Source organism: Electrophorus electricus, chromosome 2 (genome assembly GCF_013358815.1).
Source record: "Electrophorus electricus isolate fEleEle1 chromosome 2, fEleEle1.pri, whole genome shotgun sequence".
In the NCBI taxonomy this organism is placed as follows: Eukaryota; Metazoa; Chordata; class Actinopteri; order Gymnotiformes; family Gymnotidae; genus Electrophorus; species Electrophorus electricus.
This window is the reverse complement of record NC_049536.1, coordinates 13,684,687-13,702,718: the sequence shown is the minus strand read 5'-3', so window position 1 is coordinate 13,702,718 and position 18,032 is coordinate 13,684,687. Positions and strand designations below refer to the sequence as shown.

Here is an 18,032-nt window from a genome sequence, read left to right as displayed (position 1 = left end):
CTCAGACAAGGAGAGAAGAAAAAATACTGAAGAGCTTGCATCGATCAGATGCTGATTATTAAAATTTTCCTCTGTAGTAGGATAACTTCTCAGAACTTGGAAAGGAGAGACTTGTATGAGCTGAGGTCTGACTCTAGGTGAGTTTTCCTCCACCATATTTCTTTAGTCCTTAGTTCTCTCAGCAGAGTGTTTCAGCAGGAAGGTGAGGGAGATCTTGCAGGTCTAGAGGAGAGAGTGCACAGAAGATTCATTGATGAGGAGAGTGTAGAAATGAAAGTATTAGTAACTGTATCCAGAGAAAGAGAAGAAAGAGCATCAGAGTGAGGAAGGGTGGACGAAATAGTAGAAGTAAAGGATGATGGAGTGATGGAGCGTAGATTGCAACAGAAGGATGAAGAACACATTGGGGAGATAGGGATGGAAAGAGAAGGGAGGGAGAGAGAGGAGGATAGAAGGTGTTGGTCTGAGAGGTGGAGGGGGTGACTGCGATGTCCAATGTTGTGGTGGTCCGGGTGAAAATCACGTCCAGAACATTGCCCACTCTCTGAGACAGGTTGAGGGTGTGGTCAAATGAGGTCAACAGTGGAAGGGTGCAGTAGGAATGTGGCTTGTCTGATGGAAGGTCGAAGTCACCAAAGAGAATTAATGGATTTCCTTCACTGGGGAATTGACTCAGGAGGACATCAAGCTTGTCAATGCAATGAAGTTATCTAGGGAACCTGGAGGGCGGTAGATGACAATGATGGGACGTTTGGTAGGGAAGTACAGGAAATAGGATGAAATTCAAAAGAAGGGATGGAAAGTGGAGTGAAATGCTGCTGTTGTGACAATTGTAAACCTGTGCCACCACCCCTGCCAAGACACCCCAGAGAATGTGTGAATGAAAAGGCAGAGGACAGGAATCACTGAGTTCTCAGGGGTGATCCAGGTGTCTGTTAGAGTCAGGAAGTGTAGTGAGTGGAGGGATGCTAGGGCTGGACAGCAGATTGGCAATTCCAGAGCCATCCTTCCACCACTATCTGTGATTGTGCAGAATATTTAAAGTCATTTGATTCCACATTTGCTATAGAAGCAGATGAAAATTATCTGCCTTTTCAAATGCTAACATGTCTAATTTCTTATAAGTGCTAGTGTTATTTGTGTGCTGGTTTATTATTATTATTATTATTAGCAATTGTGGTGACCTGGTAGCTTCCTGAAGGTTCCTTTTGAGACCTTCTTGATGGTACCAAGAGCTCCGATCACCACTGGTACCACTCATGTCTTGGTGCTCTACATTCTCCTAAGCTCCTTCTCCAGACCCTTATATTTGCTGACATTTTCAGCTTCCTTGATCTTAAGGTTCCTATCATCTGGGATTGCCACAGCTATCAGGAAGTACTGCTTACTTATTACTACTGTGTATTATGATCCTGTTTAGTATATTTATAAGGTTCATTATATATTTTAGTATATATATCTCAAATTATGTAAAACAATGCCTTTATGATATCTAACAGAACACACCTAATTTATCCTTTCTATGATGGCTTGTTTAGGCATTGCTTGTTCATGTTCATTCACTAAACCCAAATTTAAACAGGACATAAATTGCAGTGTTTGTAAAAAAAATTAGTGTATACGAACTTTGGTTTATATTGAGTTGACTGTAGGGTTTGACTTCTGAACCTTTATGATAGTAGGGTTAGAGAGAGATATACAATACAATAACTTTGCTGCGACTAATATATTTAATATAGACTATATATTTTTAACAGTTAAACAATTAAAACAAATCATTTCTCCATCGGGGTGCAGTACTGAGCCTTGAAGAATCGATGGACTTGCAAAAGGTATACAACTGCTATTAGTTAAATGAAATTTCTGTGATTCTTACTTGATAATCGGAAAATCTACGTGTCTGCAGTCGATCGGATCTAACAATGTCGAACAGTTTCTAAGGATCATCATCTTTTTTCTGTAAATAAAAGTTTTCTTAGGCTGCAGCTGTACACACACATTTGGAAACCGTCACTGACTGAGGATGTTAAAGAGATGACGCGGAAGTAATCGCTTCTACTTTTCGTAGAGTTCTCTGATGCATTTCCATGAACTGCGCTAAGTGCTGCATGTCGCGTAGACAGCTTCGATTTTGTGTATTGTTCGTTCGCCACTTGGCAATGCAAAATGAGGGCTGTATTTCTTGGAATACTTATTTTATTTAAATATGGCGTTTACGCGTTGGAGTACAACTTTAAAGGAGAAATTAGGAACTTTGTTGTTGGACAGGGTAAGGTGTACGTTGTTACCGACTCTCGCCTCCACCAGATGCGTCTCGATCTAGTAGAGGAAAAGTTTAAGGATTTACCAAACCATACACATCCAAACAAAGTTAATATTTTATTGCCTTTCGACGCTAATGGTACACTGATTGTCTGTGGAAGTGATACAAGTGGATATTGTGAGGTCCTCGATATAAATGACATAACCAAAACTATCTACAGAGAGGCTCTGTCAGTTGTACCATTAGTGGATAAATCATCGATGGCATTCCTTGTCGATTTTGATCAAAGTAACGGAGTACAATCCAGGGGTGCATATTTGTTGGTTGCCGGGGAGAATGAAGACAAGGCAAAAAAATATACAGGGTGTAACTTCCAAGGAGGTGTAACCTTGTGGAATACTCTACACTCCCAGACGGGCGATATTTTCTCTACAACAGCCAGTGAACCAACCGACTCATGTGTTATAGTTAAGGATGTTGAGTGGGTGGACGGGTTTCAAACATCTTCGCACTCTCACTCGTACTTATTTCTCAACATTAAGTCTGCAACAGCACCGAGTGTTGTGCTCTTAAGGATGCATAACAGCCGCAAAAAATCAAAAATGACCAGATCCCTGAAAGGTGCGCGGTTACAGTGTTGTGAGGATAAACCCCGCCGCAAGCTCTTGTCCTCTGCCGTTATCTCCTCTGGGAGCCCTCTTTTATGGGTGGGAATATTCACTGCCCAAGAAGAGCACGATGACACTGCTTTGGCTATATTCGACATCAGCGATCCAGGAAACCAAGTTCCTTCAGATTTCGAATGTAGTCCAAAGTGTGCAGAGGTAGGAAACACAAACGTACGATTCAAGTGTGCACGTTTGACAAACATAATATTTACTGTGATTTGCATGCCTTAAACATTATCGTCAGAATTCCCATTCACAATATTTTAATCAGTACTTGACATGTCTTTTTAAATTTTTTCTGTGTCGTTTCTGCAGGTTAAAAGGGACAAGGTATTAAAGCCACAGTCTGAGGTTTTCAAAGTTAGTTCAATGACCTCTGTGGCGGCACAAAAAAAAGGATCGTGGATTGTCCTGTACATTGGAACAGGAAATGGTCAGCTGATTAAGGTCTGTCTGCCTGCACCTCTTTTATTCCCTAATGGAATATATCTGTTATATTGTTAATATATGACATATTTCAGTAAAACCATGACAGAGCACGCCAATATCCATGCATGTACTGACACAGGTGTGATTTCCTTTGCTATAATTTGAATAACCCAGTCTGGGGAATAGGCTATCTACCTACTAGTGAAAGCATTTAAAGCATTTACATTTTCAGTTTGACCTTGAAGTGAATGAAATTCAGAGTCTAGGAAAGGAGAAAGAGCAGCAGATACCTGACAGAAACAGAAGCAGAGTTTGAGTGAACAGGCACTCCTAGTACAGGTAGTCTCTCCGTCTGCTCACCTAGTGCCTGGTGTGCATTTGCTGTTTAGCGGGTAGAACAGCGATGTACTTCAGAAGTACAGTTATAAGGTTATTATTAAGTTGATGTGGAATTACAGTTGCATTCAGTAATAAGAAAATATGCAGACAAGCTATAGTGTAAAAACTGAGCAGAGACAACCAGACAGAGAGAGAGAGAGAGAGAGAGAGAGAGAGAGAGAGAGAGAGAGAGAGAGAGAGCTAGCTGGTGATGTCCAAGGCAGTAAATATAATCTCAGTAACTGAGACACTGACTGTAAGGCAATGGAAGCAAAAAAAATTAAATGCTTTAGTAAACAGTTTTTTGTTGTCAATCCATGCATAACATCTCAAAAATATCATATATAATATATCTCACACAAAACAATTCCCCCAAACAACTAAACTACAGTTCCAATGTGGTTTTAAATGAAAAAATATTGGATCAGTGTTGATATTGGGCAACACTCAAATGCAAGATATTGGTATCAGTTTGGTATCAGAGAAACTGGCATCATGCCATCTCTAGTGATGTTTATTTCATTTGTCTCTCTTGACCAGACATCAGAGATTGTGTTATTTATTTGTGTTTTCAGCTTGTATTGGATAAGTCTTTCAGACCAGGATGTATGAAGGTGCTATACAGATCTGATGATGACAGAATGCTGTTTTCCAGAATGTACTTTGACCCAGTGGATCATAAATGCATCTACATAGTTTTGAGAAATCAAGTGAGTTTTAGAACTAAGGTCCCTTCATCCAATGCTTACATATGTATTGTTAAAATATTTCAAAAAAATTTTTAGGATGATAATTTCATCTATGCAAAGTGTCCCGTAAGTATTTAATAAGTTCTTTAAAGAGCTCAAAGTGTAAACTCAGTGACTATGTTTTAATTTGAGGAAATGTATGTGTCCTGTTCATGATCATGTATGTGTCCTGATCATGATCATGTATGTGTCCTGTTCATGATCATGTATGTGTCCTGTTCATGATCATGTATGTGTCCTGATCATGTGATCCTAACCAGGTTTCCTGTGTGTATGTTGCAGATCCGGCGAGTGGCAGTAACTCAGTGTGGTATGTACAGCACATTGAGACACTGCAGGTCCTCTCAGGACCCTCTCTGTGGCTGGTGTATGAACACAAGCAAGTATGTTTCTCATCTACTCATACACATCTCTCATACCCAACACTGCATTAACATTTTAACTTTTCTGGTATTTCATGTAATATAATAAGTTGAGTTTTACAGTAACACTTGCTAAAACACTAACACTGCCATTGAATAAACATCTAAACAGGAATAATGTATATTATGTATAATATATTAATGCTGTTGCTGTATTGATTTCCTTAATCTTTTGATATAATACCAAACAAAAGGTTAAGCTCAAGTATAATAGTTAATTATTCTCTATATTCTGCCAGCTCAATCATTACAGCAGCTATTCTACCATAATATCATACAGCCAATAAGACATAATGTAAGGGGAATTTTATTTAAAGCAATGGTACCCAGATATGTGTGCAAACATGTAGCAGCTATTGTAGTGTTAACGAGAAATTTCTCAGCAGACATTAACTCTGTTAATATAACGTGGTTTTTATTCCATAGCAGACTAGCCCAACTCTTGAGCAGTCTAACTGAACTTTCCCTGACTCAAAACAGCATAACAATGTACCACATACCTATTTCATCTTTCGTATTTATCCACACTAGCAGGATCCATCAGGGATGATCTGTCAGAAAGCCTGTTAGCATTTTTTGGCCCTAGCATCTAGTGTTTGCCATCCTCTATGCATTCCTCAATAATACTAAGATGATATAAGTCCTCTGGTTTGGCTGAGATATATATTTGAGTATCATCAGCGTAGCAGTGGAAACTAGCACAGTGTTTACATGTAATGTCACTTAGAGGTAGCATATATAAAGAAAAAGCAGAGGCCCTAGAACAGATCCTTGTGGGACACCATAGCTAACCTTGTTGTATGCTGTAAAGTCTCCATTTCTAACAAACTGGCAGTGACTGGCTAGATAAGATTTAAACCAGGAAAGGGCTGTTCCCCTAATCCCAACAAGTCTATCTAGTGAAATGTTGTGATCTATAGTGTCAAATGCTGCACTCAGATCAAGCAATATAAGCAAAGAAACAACCCTGGTCAGAAGCCAACAACAGGTCATTAACTACTTTAATCAGTGCTCTCTCTGTACTATGATGAGGCCTAAACTCTGACTGAAAGACTTCATGTATCTGGTTCTGATTCAGGTTTGAACTTGAAAATAAATGGAAGGTTTAAGATCTGCCTGTAGTTTGATAGCTGACATGATTTTTAGATTTTTTAGGTTAGATTTTTTGATAAGTGGTTGGACACTTGAATGGAAGAGGTGTGGTGCTCCCATGGGCGAGCCAAAGCTCAGCTATTTTGCCGTAGGGCTGTAGTGTTCCTGCAAGGGCTGTAGTGCCAGAGTTGAGGGCTTGTTAACTTTACTTAAGGCATCCAGAGCTTGTACTTCTAACTCGTCAATATGTCTAACACTTTCTAAGGTCTGGATGTCTACCTCTAGCATTAGAACCTTCTGTCAGACTAGCAATAAATCTACACTTCTCACAGATAAAACTATCACTAACGATGGACAAAGAATAGCTAAACATGTTGCACTCTGCACACTGAAGAAGTACGGAAGCGGCCATGATATAAATATAAAAATGCTAATGTTGCTTACATTTTTAAGTAGTTCTTTGGATGTAGTTTTTGATGATAGTGTAATCTTCAATGTCTAGTGGAAGTTGCCAGTTTCCAAGTATAATGTAGTTTAAGGAAAGTCGAAGGAAAAACAAATGGTAAACAATTAGAGAGCATGAAAGGTTAGTATGCCTAAAACTTCATCTCTGCATTTTTTTTCTTTAAAAGTCTCAAATAATCTATGACAAAGCAAATGTGAACACAGTGTAACACGATTTAATTTACAAGATGAATTTGTGTAAGCTCCACTATGAAGTGAGCAACATAGTCCTTCTGTATCGCCTTGGTTGAAAACAATGCAGCAAGGACTGCCATTTTATTTGTCACCAAAACACTGAGTTGACTTAGATGGCTGGTAAGAGGAAGTGGAAAGTACTGAGAAAACTGTCATGATCCAAAGTATATCACCTCATGCCACAATCATTTGTATTAAGGGTGTGTGTGTCTGCCATTAGAACTTTCATAGGTGATCATCTATGAAAACAAGAGAATGAGCACTAAAGTGTACAGAAGCATTTGCAAATACTAAATCTAGCATTTTTATGTAACAGTACTGTTGGACCATGGCAATGTGAAGACTGTGTATAAAAGGGATTTATTATTACCCAATATCAATGTAAACACCATCAAATTATAACTAATATTCTGCATTTATTTATTTACAATATCCAGTGAGTTGGTGGACAGACCAAAAAATACAAAAATAAATAACCAGCTATATATCAAATATTCACCATGTATGATTAATTTCCTCATTTGGGTCATTCTAGATGCTCTACCCAGGATGAGTGTTCAAACTCTACTTGGATCTCAATTCCAGATGATTCTTTTCAGAAAGAGCTGATTTCTTTTCAGGTGGCAAAGCACTCTGGAAATGTAAGTTACATATTCTGGATAAAGTTGTTTTTTCTCCAATAACATCTCAAGAAACAGTCAAATCTGATTAAATTGTTATTAAATTGTTCACCCTAGTAATTTACTTTTATATATAAACTTTATTTATCCCAAAGGGGAAATTTAAATACAATACATTAAAACAAATATTCACAGGACATTATATTAAATACAATACATTAACAACAAATACACACAGGACACACTATAAAAGTCATCCTAATAATGTTCATCAGTAGTCTTTCATTACTTAATTAAGTCTGAGGCAGGCATGGATGTCCCTTATTCAAAATACACATCGGCACCGACAGAAAAGTGGACCTCTTCTGAACGGTTCTGCAGCAGTGGAAGTCAAGACGTTGACCTTATGGGAGCCATTAGAAAGATGAATGCAGGACATAAGAAGAATAATTTTGTATATCCTTTCTATACAACGTTTTCTATACAATCTCTTGGTCACAATACAGGCACCGTACAGTGCCAAAGAATGGAACTGTCAAAATTATTTTAGACCCAGTAGTCATGATATAGTTAAGATATTTCTAAAGCGTCATGCTAAGAAAATATAACCAACATATGAGAACAAATGTCACTGCACAGGCCCGTCCTCCTGGACTCCTCCCTATGTTTGTTTGATGTCTTGTTTGTGTTACAACATGCAGCACTGGACGAGTTTTCCTGTGGGTTTTTAAATAGCAGAGAAACAAAAAGACAAATAAGGGACAGGTGCAGGTCATCAATAATCAGGGGATTGGGAATAGGGAAGGTGCTGTCTGTGTGTGTGTGTGTGTGTGTGTGTGTGTGTGTGTGTGTGTGTGTGTGTGTGTGTGTGTGTGTGTGTGTGTGTGTGTGTGTGTGTGTCTTCATCTTCATTTCCACACCCCTCCCATGTATCACACCTGTCTCTTGTTATCTCCTTTGTTAACGTGTGTATTTAAGATCCAACAGATGGTTCCTATGCAGCTGGGGATGAGATATGCAGGACTAGTCCATGTCTACTTCTCCTGCATGGCCCTGTAGGTTTAGGATGTGTTCCCTTAAATAAGTTAGTTAATCCTCAACTTGCATCATCCACCTTTGGATGGTCGTGCAAATGAACCAACATCTGCACAACAGAATCCAAGGTTCCTGCATTTTGACAGTGCAACATAGATTATAGAGACTTAGAGACAACAGACAAACAGCCAATAGACAGACAGACAGACAGACAAAGCCCTGCTACAGGATGCCATATGAGCAGTGCTTTCTTTTTTGGTATCTTTAACTACTTGCTCATTCAGCTCACTGTGACTCTTCACTTAAGTGTGGAAGCCACGGGACATTGTCCCTTATCATGCACCTTCAAGAGTGGAAGTAAGGATCTGTGTGACAGCCTTCCTACTGCAGTTTTCCCCAAATGTTCCTGTAGTTTCTCCAGCCAGGACCTGCCATCTAAAGGTCAGTCTTTTTACCGTTTTGACCATGAGAAGTTGTGACTCATTTGAAGTGTACAGTAAGGGTACAGCCTATGTGCTTTTAATGATCATTACTGTAGAATGGGGTTGTATTCAGTTAACAGTATATAATTCTTATTTCTAGGTGTGTTTGTTATAAAGCATAAATAGTTTAAGGTGCAAAGCATTAACATTGCAATCCTAATTTGCTCCTAAACTTTCAAAAATATATAGTAATGGCAATTTTATTTAATGGCACATGCAAAAAATAAGTTGTTGAGTGTTTGACATTTTTCAGTAACTGAACATGTTTAACCAGTAATTGTTTTGGATAACCAGGACTCCAAGTCACAGCAACTGTCACTATTGGAGATGAGACTCTCACAGAAAGCCTGAAACTGAGAAATTGCCCAGACATCTCAGAGAGCTCACCATATGCTAAGTAAGAGCATTCATGTCATTTAAAAACAGTGGGTCATTACAGTAGATTTTCAGTTGGTGTTATTTTAGATCATTAGAAAGCTCACAAAGTCACAACTTAGCCATATTAATTCTTTTAGGAAATTAGTATGAAATATGAATAATACGGGTTCATATGGAGCAGGGAATGGTTTTACAGGATTAAAAACCCATTAAAACGGCTGATCCCATTGGACAGTGCTGCTTGTATGGCTCAATATCACTGTCTATTCATTTAATAGAATTGTACCTTAAACACCATTTCTCACTAACAAGAAACTTGCTCCTTAATGCAGAATTATAATTTGAATACAGTTCATCATAATGCACATTAAAACACTGACATTATTAATAGTTTTTTCTACTGTAAATCTAGTGGTCAACATTCTGTTGTGTGGTACCCAGCTGGCCATCAGGTTTTAATTTTTTTGTACCAAAAACATGGAAACAAGCAAATTTAGGATCAGTATTGAGTGTGATGACTTGGTTTTAGGTTCAGGTGTTCAGATGAGGTTCAGCAGGGTTGTGTGTGTTGTATGTTCCAGTGTACTGCCTATGACTTGTTTACTGGTTCAGGTGTTCAGATGAGGTTCAGCAGGGTTGTGTTGTATTTTTAGGTGTACTGCCTGTGTCTCATCTGGGTGTCACTGGAACTCCAGTAACCAGACATGTACCTGGAATCATGGGTCTGCACCACAGGTGCACATGGAGGTAGGATCATGTAATCTATTCACATGTGCACATACAGGAAGGATCATGTAATCTATTCACAGGTGCACATACAGGAAGGATCATGTAATCTATTCACAGGTGCACATACAGGAAGGATCATGTAATCTATTCACAGGTGCACATACAGGAAGGATCATGTAATCTGTTCACAGGTGCACATACAGGTAGGATCATGTAATCTATTCACAGGTGCATTCAGCGAACAGTTCATCTAAGGGCACATGCACATGACGACTATTTCTTAATGCTTAAGGTCTTAATTTTGTTATTTCTATTCAGTTTTTATGTTTATTATTCTTAATTTTCTATATTTAATTCCCAGTGACATGATGATGTAGTTAATTTTTGTTTTAAATCATATTTCTACTTCATAACACTGAGACAGCTAAATACTGATTTAAGTAAAATAACACCATTAGTGCTGACTTTAGCACTGCCTTTCACACTGTTGACCATAATGTACTTAAGCTTGCCTTTTGGTTTTTAATGTAATAGAGTACCGCTGAAAACCAGGTTACATTGACATACAACAGTAACTTATGTAATATAAAGACCGTTATGTCTTTTTAGAATTTCTACCATTAAATGTATTGGTAATTGGTTATTTCGTCCAGTGAATGAATGCATTGATGCATTTATTTGAGTATACCTGAATAAGATAGCAGTTGCCAACTGAAACAGTGTTTCTTTTAACAATCGCAAACAAACCTCCAATAAAATGATCTGTTTTAAAAAAAAAAAAGAAAAAAGTTTGGCATTTTTGAATGTTGTGATTTGAATTGAGTGACAAATAAAATACAGTTGACTTGCTTTTTTGTTATTGTTTTCCTTCTCTGTAGGATATGTGTAAACAACTAACTGCTAGGAAGAACTACACAGTAAGTAAAGAGTCTCATACACTGTATCAGCGGAAAGATCTGTGTGTGTCTGAGGAAAGTGGGGGCCTTGAAAAGGGAAATGGACTCCAGAAGACATTTGTGTTCATAAATCGAGTAGCAAGTCTTCTTGCACAGGATAATTTGTTTTATTTAGAACATGAAACACAGAATGACTCATGCTTTTTGTATTTGTAAGAATTTCTTTACATTTTTTTTCTGTCTAAGACCAACATTGTTGATGTTGATTAGTTATGTACATAATGAGGCAAGCATGCAATGTAAAATTCTGTAGGCGTCATCGTTTCATTAACAGTGCATCAAACAGCCAGTATCAATGCAGGAAGTCTGTAGGCAGTGCATCAGATGGCCAGTATCAAACACTTCTTCTTTTCATGTTCTTTATTAGCCAGAGATCATTTCTCTGTGGCCTAGTCAGGTCTCTTTTCATGGCAAAAACAATGCAGTGATGAAGGGGAAAAATCTGGAACAAGTTGTGAAAATTCTCCTCCAAGGAATCATGGCCTGCAATTCAAAGGAGTGAGTGTTACAGGTGGTGTGTGTATTGTTGTGTATAGAGACACATTTGTTTTGTTTGTTTACTCTTGCTGTTTAATTCCACAGAATTCCTGTGTTAGAACGCTCCACTGACACTCTGAGGTTCCACATTCCAAATGGAAATAAAGGATCTGTCAGGGTGTGTGTGGTGACAGCAGACGGAAGTTGTCATAGCAACGCCACCATCACCTATGGCTCCCAGCCTACGTGTACTGGACTGCAGCCTAGACTCACATGGGCCAGGTAAAGCACAGTGAAAATCTCTGACGGTCATAACACCAAAATGATGCCAAAAATGTTAGAGTACAATACAAAGAACCAGTTTCCAGCTAAAATATTTAATTCAAATTTTATTCATTTTTGTCTAAAAATATTTATAACTTTTCTGACAAATGAGTCCCAATTCCAGCAACATGTTTTTGGGTTAAGAAATATCATACAGTCTCATGTTATTACAATGTTATTACATTATACTTGTAAAATAGCTTGATCCATTTTGAAGACATACAACAATGCAAAATTAGTCAAGTTTGACATTTTAAAAAGAATAATTTGGTGGCATTTACACTTTTGGATACCCCAATGATAAGCTTGAAGTAAACTTTAAGAAATGTTCCAAGGAATCCTCAGAATCAGCTTTACTGAGTTGTATCACACAATGGAGTTAGTTTTATTATAACTTGCAGAAACAAGGTGATCTGAGGTGAGTGCAGCTAAACTCTTTGAGCTGATTGTGGTTTGAGCATCTATTGCTCATTCTCTAGCAGAGATCTGGTGATGGTTAGCCACTTCCTAACAGCATTGCAGCTAATTATACTTTGCTGCAGTGATGTAGGTTTCGTTTCAATTTTGGGGGTCTGCTAACTTGAAGCTCCAGCAAAAACATCAGACAGAGTATCACTGATAAACCTACCCATAGTAAAGACTTCATTCCCAAGGATTGCGATGGATAAAGTCAGTTCCTTACTCAGAAGTCAGCCAGGAAACCAATAAATACCAGTACTCTGTGACTATGCAACTCGCTACCCAGAGGCATTTCCCCTAAGGAAAGTCAAAACAAGGCAGTTGGTCAGTGCTCTGGTGCAGTTCATTTCCAGAGTAGGCATACCGAGGGAAATACTCACAGACCAAGAACCACATCTTACCACCCTTAGACAGATGGCCTCGTTGAAAAATTCAGCAACACAGGGAAGGCCATGCTGAAGAAGTTTGTTGCAGACACGGATACAAACTGGGATACATGGCTCTTCCCATACTTGCTCTTCCTATACAGAGAAGTGCCACAAGCATCCGCCGGATTCTCTCCGTTCCAATTGCTCTACGACAGAGAAGTTAATGGACCGCTGGAAGGGGTCACTGAAGTTCACGACAAAGGACAGGCTGTTGGGCTTTTTGTCAATGTCCTTAAGATGAGGATGAAAATGGCACCACTAACAGGGGGGCAGCAAAAACATGGAGAAAGCCCAGAAGATACAAAAGGAGGGGTATGCCAAAGCGATGCAAGTTCTTTCAGCAGATTGGACAGACATCATATGAGTTGCAGTGTGGTGCGATGAAACTTGTACTCCATCCTTGACACAAAACCACGCGTAAATCCAGAAAGTTCAGCGGATCATACCATCCATCTACGGGGCATTCTCACAGGGTCACAGTGCTCGAACCACCCAGCCTAAACACACATGAGTAGTGTAAGCACCCCAAAACTATGCCCTTTATTTGCGAGTTTCCTTTCTCTGCCCCATAAAGCCATGTAATGCTTGTGCTGCTGGCTTTAAAGCTACTTAGGCTACCAAAATATTTCTTGCTTGATAAATGGATCTTGGTTCAGCATTTCTTGAGAAACATGATTGCAATGTTCACACTTGCTGTTTCATGCTACCCAAGTGCTTTACTAGCTTTATTTCACCTCTGTCACACTGTCTTGAACATTATCTGATTAAATAATTGTTTAACGTTTGTCTTTCAGTGGTGAGCGGCAGATTCATGTGCTGGGGACCAATTTGGAGTATGCAGAGGCAGTCACTGTTCATTTATCGTCCAAAGAGATTATACTCAACTCAGCCAACAAGGTATGAAATGGTGCTCAACCCTCAGAATAAGTTGAGGACAGCTGACTCTTGTTTGCTATTTAAAACTGCTGTAACTGATTTTAAAAGTTCTTCCAAAGGAGTCCACTTGCTCCCTTCAATCCCACACCCTCCATCCCAACCTTTCTCAAAAGCCCACCCCCGCTCCAAACTTTTTTGGTGGCACATGGCAAACCATGCAAATGCATAGGACCCGAGAGATCAGGGGGCCCCATGCTGGCCCCCCAAAAACAGCTAAATGCTCTCTTTCTTTCATTGTTTGACACCAAAGTGATACCATAACATGCTAGCTAACTAATCAGAACGCTCGAGCTCAACTATGAAATGCATGTACCACAGTGGCATCAAGAAAGAGAAAATTAAGGAACTGAAACCAGAATGCTCACTTCTGAATGCAGTAAGTCAATAGGTAAAGATCATACAGGCTGGGTAAATGTGTTTGGCAGTAAAAAATAAAAATGCCTTTGATCAGGACCCCCACACAAAACTTTGCTTAGGGCACCAGAAATGCCAAATCCACACAACGCTCCAAAGACAAAGTGACTTTGTAATTATTTTTAACTGTGTGCTCTTTGCACAAAATAATGGACAGGCAGGGAGGGCCACCTACTCTGGGTACAGCCATCGATAAAGTAGGCTTTGCAGATGGATGAGCTTTAATGAAAGAAAACAAACAGATCCAAGAACTGCAACAAATCATGCAGCTGAAACAATCAGAGAAATGTGAGTGTGTATGCAGTGTAGTGCAGTAGTCTGAAATCCGTCAGTCAGGTTTACTGATGGACACGAGTACAAAACATAATTATTTCTATACTTTAGAGTTAAATAATAGAATTAATTTGCAACATAGTTAATTATTAGAATACAATTTCTATTGTTTAAAAAATTAACAGCTACCTAATGGTCCAGTGTATTATAAACCATATTCCCCAAGTTAGAAACTCTTTTCCATATGTAGTATTTTATCAGTTCATATTATGTGTCTATAATTCAGAGTTTAATTTATGAAGTATGGCTTTTTCATATTATCTCAGTCCTTTTGGTTCCACTCTGACATTATGAGAGAATACCAGGCACCAGGGCCATTCAGTGTATCACTCAGAGTGGGAAACATAACAGTGCCCTGCACAGAAACTCTCTACTACCACCCAGATCCAGAATTCACCAGCTTTGGCACATCTCTGGATGACAATGATGTGCTCATCACCATACAGGTAAGGCAGCATTTCCAACTTTCTTTTCAGATATACATGCTGTTGTAACTGCACTGCAAATCATTAAGTTCCAAGACCATCTTTGGAGTATTTTAATTCAGATTAAAGTGCTTGCTCTTCTCTAGCAAGCCTGATTATACTTACTCTTCCTTTGTAACAAAGATAAAGTTTTTGTGTTTTGTCATGTGACATGTTTTTGTGTTACACTCTCTCTCATGTTCTCAAGAAAAATGAAGACAGGTTGAATTTAAGTATGAAGGAGGTGAATGTGTTAGGGCTGCAGAAAGAGGAGCCGTTTCCGTGTTTGATACTAGAGATTAAGTCCACTGCTGTCCTTTGTAAGATTGTTGGAGGAAAGGCAATCAGCGTGGACTCACTGAGGGTAAGGCTGTTTAGTTTGTCATCATTTTACCATTGACTGTAATGTTCTCATTTGGACTGTTATGGTCTTGTTTGAGCACCTTGTACTATTAAAAGTGTGAGCACCTCTGAATATTCCTGAGCACATTTTGTATTTAAAATAAATCTTTTTAAAAACAATTGTATGGTTTTTTTTCATATAATGCAAATCACTTTAAACACAATTTCAGGACACTGTCTCAGTTGGTAAAAAGAACTCTGACTTCTTTCATATTTTTCAGATTGAGTTTGGCAGTATTAAAAAAACTCTACAGATGAAAACATTTGTACATAAAATACATTTGTACATACTTGTCATATTAATCGTTTTGATTCTTCTTGGTGCTATTGGTAAGTACTGAGCTGATGGAGAGTTTTAAGATTAATTCTTTGAACCCTGGTTTGTGGTAATTGTCATCTGGATGCTTAACGTGTGTATGTGTGTAACTCTGTTTAGCTGGAGTTTAGGTCCAGCATTTCAACATTTGCTTCTACATTTACTAATGTAGCAGATGAATACAATCTGCCTTCTCAAATGTTAATGCTTAATTTCATGTGTGTTATAGTTTCCTTATTTGCTTGTTGGTTTATTATTATTATTATTATTATTATTATTATTATTATTATTATTATTATTTTGGCAGCAGGAGGCTTGGCTGTGCATCATCTTTGGGGCAGAGAGACTGCCCAGCAGGGGAGGGATGACCCTGCAGAAAGACAGCCTGGGTGATCTATAGAGTAACTCAACTTGGTTGCATCTTTGCATCTGACATTGAGCCATATTGCTGAAAAGCAAATCATACATCACTGAAGAACAAGACGTGTGTTGAAGGCCAGTTTGGGACTGTTTTTTGTTTTTTACATTTCTGTGCAATTGAGCAATAAAGGGAGAGGGAGGTTGTGAGAAGTGTTCTTGTTTAAGAGGACTGTGACTAGGGAAAAAGGAGCTGTTCAGGTGCTGACTGGTGTGGTATCTCAGGACTCTTATCCTCAGTTTCTTCTGGGAGGGGAACCATTGGAAGAGAGAGTAGTTGGGGTGTGAGGGGTTGGCCATCATGTTTCTCGCTCTCCTCTTTACCCTTGATGAGTAAGGGTGAGAAGATGACAAAGATTAATAGTCTTCTCTGCACTTCTCTGTCTCGCACTCTCTCTGTCTCTCTCATTTTTATATATATATATATATATATATATCTGCACTTCTGAAAAGAAGCTGACTTTCTTTTGCAATGCTTATTGCAGCCAAATACTTAACCATTTCTAATTGTGTTTACTTGTAATATTATACTAACCAGCTAGGTGGAAATATATTAATTGATTTTAGTAGTTGTAGCTTTAAATTTAAAGTATAAAAGTAACTGTCCAAAAAATCAACTGTCATAGTTGTGGATAATGCATTTAATTTTTCATGTTATGTTCATTTATTGTGGTATGCAACAACTTTGAAGGCCATGTGGTACGAAGTGTTTCAAGACTTTTATATTTTTTATTTGTTACTTTATTCATTTGGTACTTTATTCCTCTTCATTCATGGTAAACCTCCCAAGAAAGCCAACCCCCTTTAAATGGATGGAATAAAGAAGAATAATATGCAAAATCCAAAACAGACATGTCCCTGCCCCTGGACCTTTAGTTAAAAATTCCAAGTGCAGTTTCGTGAAATAGGTTAAGTGGGGACTTCGTTTAGTATGGTACGAAAACAACGAACATACTTTACACAAGAAGAAACAAAAAATAATAATTTTGTGAAGATTAAACCACATGATTTCCATTTTCAAACTGTTTTGTAGGATTTTCTTTGTGGTTAGCTGGCTGCTGTTGGTTTCATTATTCGCTTATTATTAGTAGACTTTTTGCTTCACTCCTAGCCAAGTGACAAGGGCATCCTCTAACGATTAGCCTCGGATCTTCAGATTAGGTTGTTAACAGAAGTACAGAAAAGGATCAACATCTCATTTTGGCCAAACTGTATCTCAAGAGCTGCATCTTAAGATGCATCTCAAGAATCAACATGGTCATCCCAGTATATCTGAAATGCCCCACTTGCAGGTGTAAGTGCGAGTTGTCCAGAAGCTGAAGAATCTATATTGCAGGGACAGATATATGGCATTGTCAGATCTGGTTGCTCTGTATGTATACTGGAAAGGATCTTGGATAGCATCAGTTACAGTTTTGCAAAAGTGCAAAATAGGCATTTTAAAACACAATATCTGCGGTCAATGTGACTGTTTGGTAGGGTGATCAGTCTACCACCTCTGGCCATGACATATCCTTTGTCACTGAAAGTCTATTGTATAATTTGATGTATACTTTGAGATTTTATAAATAAAGATAATAGAACAACTGGCAGACAGTAGGCTTTGACCATTTCAGGGACTGTAAATTTGACTCAGGTGCAGTCACCAGGAATTTACTCTAATGTCTCAATGACCTAACTGTTAAAACACTACCACTGGCCAGCTTTCATTAACTGACATTTTGTTTGGGCTTAATCAGGGGAGAAAAAATGGCAGCTCTGTAGCTGCAGCCTTATGATAAGACACACAACAATCATGTACTGATAGATTGCTGACCGGGGTGGAGTCAGTAATGACTGACAAGCCTGTGCCTTCTGATGTGTGTGGGGATGTCAACAAGTTGCCTGAGAGGAAAACAGTCCAATGATTGAAGAAATTCCAACGTAAAACGGCAGGAGGGGTACAGACATGGATGTTCATATCCCCCAGTAATATAATATTGGCAGAGGTTATGCAGAATGTTGAGAGAAGATAATACCTCTCAGAGTTGAAGGATGGGTTTGGTTTGGGTGGCGGATAAATGAGAAGCGTTATCCCAGAAAATGAGGGTTTACATTTAAATGTAAAGCATTCAAAAGAAAATAAATCAAGCAGGGGCAAAAAGGACAAATCCAGATCCCCC

At 38.5% G+C, this 18,032-nt stretch overlaps 1 protein-coding gene across 3 annotated transcripts; it reads left to right on the top strand.

Annotated features, from left to right (window-relative positions):
- Positions 1-850: 850 nt before the first annotated feature.
- LOC118240958 (plexin-C1-like) lies at positions 851-17,440 on the top strand. Of its 3 annotated transcripts, XM_035523674.1 has the most exons (17): positions 851-3,087; positions 3,247-3,378; positions 4,314-4,448; positions 4,770-4,870; positions 7,236-7,341; positions 7,619-7,776; positions 8,636-8,796; positions 9,132-9,234; positions 9,869-9,962; positions 10,823-10,861; positions 11,268-11,398; positions 11,483-11,659; positions 13,383-13,485; positions 14,538-14,717; positions 14,944-15,099; positions 15,359-15,467; positions 15,761-17,440. In XM_035523674.1, exons 1-17 carry the CDS (start codon positions 2,167-2,169, stop codon positions 15,844-15,846), a joined length of 2,892 nt encoding a protein of 963 aa, XP_035379567.1. In that variant the 5' UTR covers positions 851-2,166; the 3' UTR covers positions 15,847-17,440. The 3 variants fall into 3 exon arrangements, with proteins under 3 accessions (XP_035379567.1, XP_035379568.1, XP_035379569.1); XM_035523675.1 differs by lacking the exon at positions 15,761-17,440 and having other exon boundaries at positions 15,359-15,658; XM_035523676.1 differs by lacking the exons at positions 15,359-15,467; positions 15,761-17,440 and having other exon boundaries at positions 14,656-14,717; positions 14,944-15,052.
- The last annotated feature ends 592 nt before the right edge of the window (positions 17,441-18,032 follow it).